Source organism: Physeter macrocephalus, chromosome 14 (assembly GCF_002837175.3).
Source record: "Physeter macrocephalus isolate SW-GA chromosome 14, ASM283717v5, whole genome shotgun sequence".
Taxonomy (NCBI): Eukaryota; Metazoa; Chordata; class Mammalia; order Artiodactyla; family Physeteridae; genus Physeter; species Physeter macrocephalus.
In genome coordinates, this window is record NC_041227.1 from 75,585,027 (window position 1) to 75,597,595 (window position 12,569).

General features: G+C 51.3%; 1 protein-coding gene and 1 long non-coding RNA gene across 4 annotated transcripts in view; one reads left to right on the top strand and one right to left on the bottom strand.

Annotated features, from left to right (window-relative positions):
- Positions 1–291: 291 nt before the first annotated feature.
- ZNF789 (zinc finger protein 789) lies at positions 292–11,787 on the top strand. Of its 2 annotated transcripts, XM_028500161.2 has the most exons (6): positions 292–499; positions 2,668–2,745; positions 6,679–6,805; positions 9,425–9,538; positions 9,632–9,740; positions 10,642–10,759. In XM_028500161.2, the coding sequence occupies exons 2-6, from the start codon at positions 2,677–2,679 to the stop codon at positions 10,712–10,714; spliced, it is 492 nt and encodes a 163-aa protein (XP_028355962.1). In that variant the 5' UTR covers positions 292–499; positions 2,668–2,676; the 3' UTR covers positions 10,715–10,759. The 2 variants fall into 2 exon arrangements, with proteins under 2 accessions (XP_028355962.1, XP_023974415.1); XM_024118647.3 differs by lacking the exon at positions 9,632–9,740 and having other exon boundaries at positions 299–499; positions 10,642–11,787.
- Positions 6,778–12,569, bottom strand: part of LOC129392728 (uncharacterized) — a 12,085-nt gene continuing 6,293 nt past the window's right edge. For both annotated transcript variants that reach the window (XR_008619093.1, XR_008619092.1), the window contains one exon: positions 6,778–6,863. This is a non-coding gene — a long non-coding RNA (uncharacterized lncRNA). The remainder of the gene's footprint in view (positions 6,864–12,569) is intronic.

The following is a 12,569-nucleotide window of genomic DNA, read 5'->3' on the forward strand; positions in this document are numbered from 1 at the left end:
GAAGGGAAAGGACTTGGTATTAGCATTTTTAAAGCCCCTACCCTATTCTTAACGAGCGATTCCAGACCTCCAGGGTAGGCTGGAACGGGTTGGGGCGGGGCCTGGATGTCACGTGGCCTAGTCAACGCCTTCTGCGGCAGTTGATTGGCTCCGGCCAGGAGCGGAGGTTGCGAGAGACATGAGCGCCCCGCCCCCTTACTCGCACACTCCCCCCACCCCCGCCCCACCCCTTACCCCCTATCAGAGAGTCGCGAAGCCTCCGCCGTTCCTAGAAGGTACTCGGGTGGGGACGCTCTGCTCGGCGCGCGCCAGTGATTCGGTCGACGGGCACAGGGACCTTCCGCGTCGCGCCCTCAGGTGCGGGATAGCTGAGAGGCTCGGACCTGATTCCGGGTCCGGCCCAGCACCTCGAGAGGGGATCCCAGCCCCCATGGCAGCCGCAGGTGCATCCTGAGGACTTCCTGGAGGAGGCGACGCGGCTGGAGTCGGAGGCAGCGAGGTTTGGGGAGAAAGGAGCTAGTGTGATGGGAGGATTGGGTGCCGCGGGGAAGCCTCGGGGGCCCCGCCATAGAAGGTGTGAGGGCTGGAGAGACACCCCCGTCCTCCCCGTGCCCTCCCCTCCCCATCCCACCCCGATCTCCAGGGCATTGTATTGTTATCGATTAACAAATTGGATTATGGGTTCTGACTTCCAAATGCACAATGCTCACAGAAGATAATCTAGTTTAGATAATGAAAGGGTTGAGGTCCCTTCCCCTGATCAGGACCGTCTGGGGGGGTGCCTCCTTGCTTAAGAGGCAGGAGCGCTTAGGAACAGTGTTTTTAGGGAACGTGAACGGTGTGTGAGGGACTTTCTTAAAGATGTACTTACATAAAGCAAGGTTCGCCGGTAGCCAGAGAAGCACAATTAAAAAATGAAGATCCTCCGTATCCCATCATTTGTGTACTCCCTGAGAGAAACAACACACCGAATTTACTATATTAAAAAAGAAGCAAAGTGGAGGTCACAGTTTGGGTATGTCCCCTGGCCAACCACCCATAGCTGCGGAACCAAAACTTAAAAACTGTCCTAGTTTCCCCAAAATGCTGGCTCTGTCCTTAACGGAAACAAGCTTTCTTCATGTCAGGGTGACCTCGCAGCTTCCTAGCCAATCAGCTACAAACAAGTAAACTTGTCCGGTGCTACTCTTCTAAAAGCAATGTCAGTTTGTAGTAACCAGTCCCAATAGAAAACAATGTACTTCCTCATTCATGTGCATGGGAGGAAAGTAATTTTCTCTCTACCCTTCTGAGTACTTAGTTGAGACCCCCGCAATAAAAGATGAAAACAAACAAGTTTCTTAACATGTATGCCTCATGTAAACATGGGAGATACCCAAGGAAAAACGACTAACCCCTGAGATGGCTTAGAATTCAGGCCTAAATACTATCTTCATAGGGAAAGCGGAGGGAGGTTCTATTCCTGGAAGAGGCTGAAACGGCAGTTAGGTTAAGTATTAAGTGTTGGTTTGCTGACATGGGGCTTAGTATGAGTGAGTCCACATAGCTTTCAGGATCTTAGTTCCCCGACTGGGGTTGGAACCCAGGCCCCGGCAGTGAAAGCCCCGAGTCCTAACCACTGGACTGCCAAGGAAGTTCCTCTGTTGCTTCTTTTTTAAACAGCCGTTTTTTAAGTCCCACAGCTCAGTACTCCAAAGTGGTATATTTTGGGGTGGCTTATTCTGCCACCCCTTCACAGGCTTTATAAACTGAGCGGTGACTGCTGAGAGCCCAAGACTTTCAGTTTTGAAGTCTCCTTGTTCACAGTTTGGGTTTTGCTCCAGAAAATGTTCATATCAAGTAAAGTCTTCTGAACTTTCTTTTGACCACAATTAGCTCTTTGTATATCATATGTAGCCTAAAATCTCTAACTGCCCTAAAATCATTTTTACACTATCTGAGCTGATTCTGTGTGATGTAGAAATACATGAAGACCACCCAAAAGAGAACAAGCAAAGGCTCTTCGTTCCCTTCAGGGCCAAGGGAATTGGCCACCATCACGTGTGTGTGGCAGAGGCTCAAAGGCAAGCAGGGGAAGTTTTATAGCGGAAAAGAGGGAAGACTCAAATATGCTGAGTTTGGAGGTGATTGGCTTGGAAAAGCTGGAGGCAGGTTAAATAAAAGAAGCGGAACGTCCTATGTGATTGGGTACGGGAGCATATCTGGCTTTTCCTGTCGGCCTAGATGGAGGGCAGGGGTACATATTAGAGATAAGCTGGCACTTGTAGACCAAGTCCTGATGTAGGGCCTATTGCTGCATTGCTTGTGGTTTGGGTTCCAGGCGGGTTGCTGCAGGTTGCTGGTCAGAGTTCTGTTTTTTCCTACAGTCTGGTCCCTTGGTGTACAGAGTCTCTCAACGAGGTGCTGCTGCATATACTCTAGGGAGGAGGTGAGGGCAGAGCCACAGGTTTCCCTGGGTAAAGACTGGAAAGTGATTTAGCTTCAGAAATTCCTAACAAGAGTATTCTAGCAGTTGCTCTCATTTCATCACATATTCCAACACCAAACACAGTGACTTTGTGCTAGCTGAGGTTCGTTGGCCCCGTTGGAATTCCCTATCCAGGGCTGCCTGGTGAGAGAGCTTCAAATCGGGGCTGGCCTTACGTGCGCTCTTTTCCTCTCCTTCAGCTCAGCCTGATGGCCGGGAGCCTGCACCACCTCAGAGGCCAGGCCATGGAAGCCGTGTTCCTGCCAGTCCCGTGGAAGGTGAGCAGGGTTCCTCCTCCCCTTCCTTGGTGTAGTCTCAGCGCCGGGCGATGGCGTTCACATGGCTTTAACTCGTCTGTTCAGGTCGAGCCATCTTTATCAGCTGGGGGTTTTTCCTTCTTGGAAGGTAGGATGTAAAGAGCTTGAACTGTGGGGTCAGACGGGTTCAAATCCAGGCTCTGTTTAGATGTGTTACCTGATCTCTCTGGGCCACGGTTTCCTTGTCTGGAAAATGGGGTAATGGTAGTAGCTGTCCCAGAGCTGTGGGGATTCAGTGAAACGGGGCATGTGGAGCATAGGCAGGGTGTCCAGTGACACGCGGAGCGCCCTCTAAGTTTTAGCTGTTGTCGCCACAGTTGCTCCTTGTTTCTGTCAGTGAGCATTATTGTGTACCTACTGTATACCAGGTAGTACTGCCTCTGCTGGGAGGGAAGCTCTCGCCTAAGGCGCTTACAAGCCATTTGGAGAGGGAGCTATGGAAACAAACTCCTGCGACACAGGATAAATTCTGATCCGTTGGCATCAAAGGGTACGCCGGAAGCTTAGTTACTGAACTCGTAACATGACGGAGGGTGATTGTGAGAAGCTGAGTAGAAAAGTGAGGAGACACGTGAGGAACCATCGCGACCATTTGGAAAGAACAGTCTTGGACGGGAGGGAGGCAAGAGGGAGTTCGAGGGGCAGCGGTTTGAGCCGTCGGCCCAGCGTGTCCGCATTTGCTGAGGGATCACAGAGCTCTGTCTGCCCTTCTGGTGGCATCTCCCGCCCTCCCTGACGGCCAGAGGACCCGCCCGCAGAGATGTGGACTCCCTTCTGTCCCCCGGCCTGTGTGCATCCTCTTCTCCCTGTCCACAGGCAACCCACCTCTGCATATGCTGAGATCAGCTCAAAAAGCCTCTCTGTGAAATCTCGCCGAGGTCCTGCATTAACCCCGTTACTCGCCCTTGTGTTCCCACGTGGGCGGAGGGCTGGGCTCGGGAGGACAGCTGCAGAAGAGCCACTGGGTGGGTGTGGGGTGACTGGAGGTGAGTGTGTAGGGTTTTCTTTACAGAAGAGGCCCAGTAAGGGGAGGAGAGAGGGCGGCAGCGAGAGGGAGCAAAAGGCACCGGGAGCATCTTTGTAAAGGCAGGAGAGGCGGCAGCATCCTTGCGGGCTGCGGGCAGGAGTGATAGTCTGGGAGGGAACGCGGCTGTGCTGCCCTGCTGCATGACGCCTCACTCCTGACCGTCCTGACACCAGCTGGGTGCCCGCGATGAAACTCATTCTGACACTGTCCCCCTGGAGTTAGCATCGGACCCACAGGGTAAGGGCTCGGCCCCGCAAGACCGCCCCCCGCCCCGACCTCAGACGCCAGTCACAAGTGCGGGCTGTCACCTGTGCTTCTGACCCACCGGCTCTAAACTGGGGTTCCCACGACCCACTGCGCGGGTGCCATTGATCTGGTAGAGTGGCTCACGGAACTCTGAAAACGGTTTACTGAGCAGATCCTGGTTCACGTAAAAGGCTACAACGCAGGATCAGCCCGACGGCAGAGAGGCACAGGGCAGGGGGAGTGGGGGAGGGGTGCAGGGCTTCCCTCTCCAGGCAGACACCGCCCAGCACCTCCGTTTCTGCGTTTTTACGGGGGCTCATTACGTGGGCGTGATGGGTCGAGTCACTGACCTTTGGTGACTGACTGAACCCCAGCCTCTCCCCGCCCCTCAGGCGCTAGGGGTGAAGGTTCTAACCCTCTCCTCACGTGCTTGTTCCCCTGACATGCAGCCCCATCCTTAGGAGTTTTCCGCATTAACGTGAACTCAGGTGTGCTTGAGGGATTTGTTACGAGTAACAAGACGTTCCTCTCACCTGTATGGCCCTGGAGCTAGTTCAGAAACCGAGGACAAAAGCCCAAATCTTAAAAGATGCTCCTCTGTTCTTATCCCTTAGGAAAATCCAAGGGTTTTTAGGAACTCTGTGCCAGAAGTAGGGAGGAAGACCAAATATATATTTCTTATTTAAATCGCAGTATCACAAGGGGGAAAAGGGCAAAGACAGGAGGGTCGTGGCCATTGGATTAAGACCCTGGAGGAGCCAGGAGAGAAGGGAATCGGCCGAGGAGGAGGGGCCGCCAGGAGGGAGAAGAGAGGAGGGGTGAGGCCCGATGCAGGGAGTGTCTGGGAGCCGGTGGGGAGGCGGGAGGAGGTGAGGGCCGTGTGCCCCGGGGGCCGTGTTCTGGGATGTGGCTGGCAGTGCCTGCTGAGAGGAGCGGGTGGGGTGAGCTCCCGTGCTCACAGCCCCCGTCGCCCCCCGTGGACCCCTGGATCGTCACCGTGTTGACTTCTCCCGCTTCCCCACTGGACCCTTCACTCCCTGAAGCGGGGCTGGGGCTCCGTGGGTCGCACAGGCTGTGCACTTAGCAGCTCTGGGGGCCCCGTCGTCACAGCTGCCATGTGAACAGTGTCCCCTCGAGTCGAGCAGTGCGCAGCCCGAGGAGCTGGTCCTGTGGGCCCAGCAGGAGCCGTCACCTCTGTGCGTTTACTGTCACTGGCGTGTGGCACGGAGGCCGGCGACTTCTTGGCGCTCGGTAAATGTTTGCTGAAGGAGCGGGAGCGACAAAGGGGAAGAAGACCGCTGGTGAGGCCCGTGAGGGCGAGCGCTGCGGAGCCACACGCAGGGCCCAGCGAGAAAGCCCCACGCCCGCGGAGAACTCCGGGGGTCTGAACCCTTGTATCCCAGCCCCGGGGAGCCTCCACGCAGGCGCAGAGAAGGCAGCGGGCGGTGGGGCAGGCGAGGGCGTCTGCAGGCGGCTCCGGGGCCGGAGGAGGTTCGGCATCGGGGGCGGGGCTTGTTCTTTTTAAAATTAATGTATATTTTATTTTTGGTTGCGTTGGGTCTTCGTTGCTCCGCGTGGGCTTTCTCTAGTTATGGCGAGCGGTGGCTACTCTTCATTGCGCTGTGCGGGCTTCTCATTGCGGTGGTTTCTCTTGTTGCGGAGCATGGGCTACGAGGCCCTAACCCTGGGCCCGGTGTGCGCAGGAGGAAAGAAAGGCCCGTCGTTTGGGAGCCCCAGGGCCTGGCTGCAGCGGGCAGCGGCGAGAAGCATCTCGGGTGGGGCTGGTGTTCCTACTGCTGAAGCCCTTGCGCACGGACAGCCCCTGAACCACAGCGAGCGTGGGGGGCAGACGCCAGGCCCCTCGGCCCCGGGAGCTGGCCACACAGCTGCAGATGGACGCTTCTGCCGAGGGCACGGCGCTCAGCGGTCTGTGTTTGGCCCCGCGGAGACACTCTCCACCGTTCCCCGCTCTGTCTGCGCCCCGGGCGGCTGGCCTTTATATTCTCCATCCCCGGGCTCCCCTGCTCTGGCTTCGGGGTGGCTTCTGGCAGGGGCATGGGGTGGGGACCAGAGGCCTGGAGGGGTCGCTGTGGGGGTTTATCCCTCAGTCCCTGCTGGGCTGCCCCCGCTCCGGTCTTGCTTCGCCAACAGCCTTCTGGATCCAGTGTCCCCTCCCGTCCTCCCCCTTCACACCTAGTGGGTCGCGGTGCCCACGCCGGGCAGCCCCGTGAGCTCCAGCCCGCCCGGTCGGTTCCCGTTAGCCTGGCCATGCCTGTGAGAGTGGCCCGCGTGCCGCCCCGTCCTCAGGGACCTCCCGGGAGTGAGCCGTCTCTTTCCTGAGACATCCGGGCAGAAGAAATACAGGAGGTGGAAGGTAGGGTTGTACAGAGCAGGGTCGGCAAACTCACCTGGAGCCGGGAGCAGTTCTGTTGGGTCACGGCCACACCCGGTTGCTCTCCTGTTGTCTGTGCTGCGTCTGTGCTAGCAGAGCAGAGCTGAGTGACTGCAGCAGAGACCAAACGGCCAGAGAAGCCTCAAATATTGACCGTCTGTGATAATAATACGGTAGCTCACAAAGTTATTGTAAGAGTTGCAGCTGCAGTTAGTCGCTGTGTTTCCAGGGGTTGCTGTCCTTTGAGGACGTGGCTCTGTACTTCACCAGGGAAGAGTGGGACACACTGGACTGGGCTCGGAAGGACCTCTACAGAGACGTGATGCTGGACAACTACAGAAACGTGCTCTCCTTGGGTAATGAGTCGGCTTAACATTTCACTCTGAGTGTCTGCACATCTCCTCAGTCTCTTATCTGCAATTCCAGAAGCAGAAAAAGCTCTGAAAACCAGACGTTTTTTCATAACTCATTTGGCTCTAAGAGCCAACCTGAAGTCATCAGGTGGTTAAATCTGATTTTTACCGTACAGGAAGCTATTTATCATCTGCTATTTATCATCCTTTTTCTCATTTGGTCTTTATATATATATATGGCATCAGAAATATCAGTGTGTTTGATTAAGGTTTCAGCTCCAACCCCTGTTGGGGGTGGTGCATAAGAGAAAATATACCCACCAAGGCACCTTTCTGAAATCTGGAAAAATTCTGAGTCATGAAACACATCTGGCCTCAGAGTTTTCAGATGAGGGATTGGGGACAGTGAATAGTGTCCTTTTGTTTTAGAGTTCAGAGACGATTAGCGCACCCCCACCCCACCTGAGTCCTCCACACCTGCTGAGACTCCTAGGCGCTGAAAAGACGGTGGCCGATGCAGATTCCAAGTCTGGCGTCTTGCTCCCTTGAAGAGTCTTTCGCTTCCTTCTGTCTGAAAATGGTTTCCCTCCTTGTTTACAACACCACTGGGTGCCCAGGAAATGATTCTTCACTGACTTCACTTCTGAACCTTCACGGCTTCCGTCTTCCCAGGAGCCTGCCTTTGTCTTACTCCGATGCAGAGTCTCCCCAGGGTGGGAGGTTCCTGGATGAATCCTTCTTTCTGGGGAGTGTTGGCTCCCATGCCGACACTCTTGGCACAGAGTCTTGACCACCTCTTGTGAGACTGTCCACCCACCACTGGATGTTTGACTGTTTATTTTTGTTTTAAAGGCATTACAAGAGCATACCTGAATATATGGAAGATAGAGGAAAGCATAAAGAGAAGGGGAAAACATTCAGGGCTAACACTGCTAATATTTTGGAATATTTCCTTCCTGTTTTTCTTTTTCCTGTGCTGTTTTTAAAAAAAAAAAAAGCTAGCTGAGCACAGTCTATGTATAATTCTGTAATCCCTTTAAAACTTAACATTAAAGTATCAGCATTTTCCCCATGTTCTTAAAAACCGTCATAAAGCAGAAAATTAAAATCATCTGCATGCCCAGCGCCCAGCATTAACCCTGTTAACATTTTGGTTCACTTTTATGTATGTATACAGACAGTCCTATTTATGATGGTTCAGCTTAAGATTTTTTTCAACTTCACAGTGGTGTGAAAGCAATACACATTCAGTGGAAAGTGCACTTCGAATTTTTATCTTTTCCTCGGGTAGCCATATGCAGGACCGTTCTCTCTGGTGATGCTGGGCTCAGAGCCGCAGCTCCCAGACAGCTATGTGATCATGTCATCACGAGGGCAGCCAACCAGTACACTTAAAACCATTCTGGGGCTTCCCTGGTGGCGCAGTGGTTGAGAGTCCGCCTGCCGATGCAGGGGACACGGGTTCGAGCCCCGGTCCGGGAGGATCCCACATGCCGCGGAGCGGCTGGGCCCGTGAGCCATGGCCGCTGAGCCTGCGCGTCCGGAGCCTGTGCTCCGCAACGGGAGAGGCCACAACAGTGAGAGGCCCGCGTGCCGCAAAAAACAACAACAACAAAAAAAACCATTGTGTTTTCTCACTTTCAGTACAGTAGTCAGTAAGTTACAACAGATTTTCACCGCTTTATTATAAAGTAGGTTTTGTGTTAGATGATCTTGCCCAACTGTGGCGTAATATAAGTGTTCTTTGCGTGTTTAAGGTCGGTGAGGCTAAGCTATGATGTTTGGGAGGTTAGGTGTAATAAATGCATTTCTGACAGGACATTTTCAGTTTACATTGGGTTTATCAGGAAGTTACCCTTTTGTAAGTAGAGGAAGATCTGTACACACACGCACAGACACACACACGTAGTTTTTAAAAACAAAATTTGGATCATAATTTACATGAGTTTTGTATTCTGCTTTAAAATATCTAGGGAGCATTTTCCTATTTTAAGAAACATTCTTTGAAAAATTTATCAGATGCACTGGGGGGAAAAAGAAATATCCTTTTTTTTTTTTAATATGAAACTTTTCAGTTTTTTTTTTTAATGTATTTTATTTATTTATTTTTGGCTGTATTGGGTCTTTGTTGCTGCGCGCAGGCTTTCTTTAGTTGTGGCGAGCAGGGGCTACTCTTGTGGTGTGCGGGCTTCTCATTGCGGTGGCTTCTCTTGTTGCAGAGCACGAAATATTCTTTGAACACATGGATTTTCAGTATCTAATACTTCTGCCTTTGTTGTATTTATGTGCTACACTTTAACCATTCCCCTACTGACATTTAGTTTATTTCCAGTTTGCACTGTTTGTTAGAACTCTGCTGAACATCTCTGGTACATTAACCTTTGTCCTAATTTTCCTTAGGCTATATTTCTAAGAGTGAAATTACCACATCCCAGAGTGTGAAACTTGTTCAGGCTTTCAATAAAGACTGTGCCAAGTCCTCTCCTCGCCAGCCCTGTTCATTACCGTCCTCATCTCTGCTTGTCACTGTCCCCCCACCGCGAAGACCCCAAGGGGTAAAATGAGCTCTGGGACACCTGCCGCTCACTAACCAGCACGTCCCCTTTACTTCCCCACGAGCAGGAGTCCAGTTTCCCAAACCTGAGGTGATCTGTCAGCTGGAGCAGTGGGAAGAGCCGTGGATCCCGGATCTACCGCGAGCTGGGGCTACGAGGGCTTCCGGTGGGGCTTCCCCAGGTGGGTGAGGAGAAGACCCGGCCCCGTGGGGGTCACGCAGAGGGAGGGACCCCCCTCACCAGGCGCCCCGTGCCGACACCGAGCCACGGGCAGGCGTCTCTCCTGCCCGGCGTCCCTTCTGCCCCTGCAGGCGGTGGGTACGATCGCCAGCCCCGTTCCCCGGTGGAGAAGCTAAGGGACTGCGACGTCTGTCACACGGCTGGTAGGCCGATAGCTGGGATTGAACATCAAGTCTGCAAAGCTCACCCTCTGTCTACTGCAGTGAAAGTGCTTCTCTGAAGCAGCCGGTCGGCCTGGTGTTTTCGGACAGCTCTCGTGCCATCCTAGATACTCCTTTTTTCTACCCTCATCACTTACCCTTTCTCTATACCTGCTCTTGCTCCCTTGCTCTCATTTTGTTTTCCAGATTCTCTCGGTGTTTACTGATGTTCCTTTTTCCTACGTACTACGTCCTGATTGCTGCTTCTACCCTTTTTCACATCCCTCCCTCCATGGTTTCAGAGCCTCAGCACTGTGGACGTTTTAGGCTGTTTGATTCTTTGCGGTGAGGGCTGTCCTGGGCCTCGTAGGATGTTTAGCCGGCACCCTTGGCCTCCACCCGCTAGGTTCCAGCAACACCATCCCTGGTTGAAAAGCCACTGCTCTAGTCCATTGGTTTTGTACTTATTTCTCTCTGTTTCCTTTTCTATCTTATACACTTTCTCCATTTTTAAGAAGTTGTTTCTCCCAGAATGATTAAAAACATGCTTACCTAGAAAGTACAAGATGCTACCTCTCTCCTAGTTATGTGACACTGCTGGGTGCTGAGAGTAAGTCGTTATCCCACTAATGGTGATGGATTTATTCAGTTCTCACATTCTCTGCCATACACTCTTGTGCACATTTTAGCTGGTTAGCTGACGTCACGAGCTCTTTCTGATATGAGAGCTGTGGGTCCTGTGGAAGGCAATCAGAATACTGGCCTCTGTAGTATGATGATTTAACTAGGTGGGCACTTCTTAGCCTCGTTTGAGTCTCTCGTATCACAAACTTCCTGGCTTCTTTCCTTTTTTTTCCTTCTATGGCGGTCAGGTCATTTATATACTTTCTTTTTTTTCGGCTAGGTCCCGAAGCCAGACTCAAGATGAAAGAGCTAACTCCAAAGCAGAACATTTCCGAAGATTTAGAGTCATGTAAGATGTCACTGGTAAAGCAGAAAATGGCCAGGAAACCCTTAGAAAAGTTACTTGAATGTAACGAATTTGTGGACATTTACCAACTTTCACTCCCTACTATTGGTGATAAGTGCTGTAAGGACTTCCTTCAAACCCTTAACCTTATTCAAGATCGGAAAGCTCAGGCAAGGACAAAGCAGGGCAAATATGATGAGTATGGAAAACCCTTCCATCAGAGATCACCGCTTTTGAGGCATAAGCGAATTCTTACAAATGCAAAATCTTATGAATGCAGCGAATGTGGAAGAGCCTTCCAGCGTCAGGCAAATTTTGTTCGACATCAAAGAATTCACAGTTCAGAGGATCCCTTTGAGTGCGACATATGTGGGCAGGCCTTCAAACAGAAGTCCGCTCTGATTGTCCACAAACAGTGTCACTCACAAAAAAAGCCATATAAATGTCATGACTGTGGAAAGTGTTTCCGCCAGATGGCGTATCTTGTTGAACATAGGAGGATCCATACCAAAGAAAAACCCTATAAATGTAGCGAATGTGAAAGAACGTTTAGTCAGAATTCAACCCTTATTCGACATCAGTTAATCCACAGTGGAGAGAAACCCCATAAATGCATTGAATGTGGAAAAGCCTTTGGCCGGCATTCAACCCTTATGAGCCATCGACAAATTCACAATAAACAGAACACTCATAAATGCAGTGAATGTGGTGAATCCTTTGGTCGGAATGTAGATCTCATTCAGCATCAAAGAATCCATACCAAGGAGGAATTCTTTGAATGTAGCGCATGTGGGAAAACTTTTAGTTTTAAGGCAAATCTTCATCGACATGAGGTCATTCATACTGGAGAGAGACCCTACAGATGTGACAAGTGTGGAAAATCTTTCAGTTGGCGCACAAGCTTTATTAAGCATCAGGGTACTCACAGAGAGCAGATACCTATGTGATAGTAACCAGAAAAGCTACCATTTAAAGACCAGAACTTAACCACTCTTGCAAGTGTGTGTAACTCAATTGTTTTATGAAAATTAATAAACGGGAAGTGAAATGGTTTTTCTGTGGGGACCCTCTCTTCGTAGCTAACCTTCTTGCTACAGTCAAGAATTACTTAATAGAGGACTTCCCTGGCTGTCCAGTGGTTAGGACTCTGCGCTTCCAACACAGGGGGCATGGGTTCGGTCCCTGGTCAGGGAACTAAGATCCCACATGCTGTGCAGCACAGCCAAAAAACAAAACAATAAAACTGGATTTAAATTTAAAAAAAAAAAAAAAAAAAAAAAAAGAGTTACTTAGAAATGTCATAGGCTGTCGTGTCCAGTCTCCCTGGGTCCCCTTTACCTTCACTTCCCCGAGTTAAGTCAAGGCAGATGGAAGGCGCAGAAGTTTTACCCTGTGGTCCCCCAGGCTGGAGACCGTCTTCTGGATCGTGAATGATTTAAGAATGCCTTTCTTTTTTTTTTTGCGTCAAGAAGCTGCTGCTACTTTTCCCTCTGTCACTTATTTTCTTAATATCAACATTTCTTCCGGTTTTCTTTCTTAACCCTCCTCTGTAGCCAACTGAATTGGTTATCACAATCTTAGGTGACCAGACAAAACATGGAGTGGCGGCGGAGGGAGAGAGGTCAAGTATGAATATGTAGTCATCTACTGTTTAAAATACCCTAATTTTGATTTACAGTAAAGAAGTCACAGGTCTCAGGAGCCAGGTGCACATGTAAATTTCATAGGCGGCCTGTCTTCCTCCTCCCGGTCTCCCTCCCCCTCTCCTCCCCCCTCCCCCTCTCCTCCCCCTCCCTCTCTCTCTCCCTCTCCCTCCTCCCCTCCCTTTTCCTCCCTCCCTTTTCCTCCCTCCCTCTTCCCCC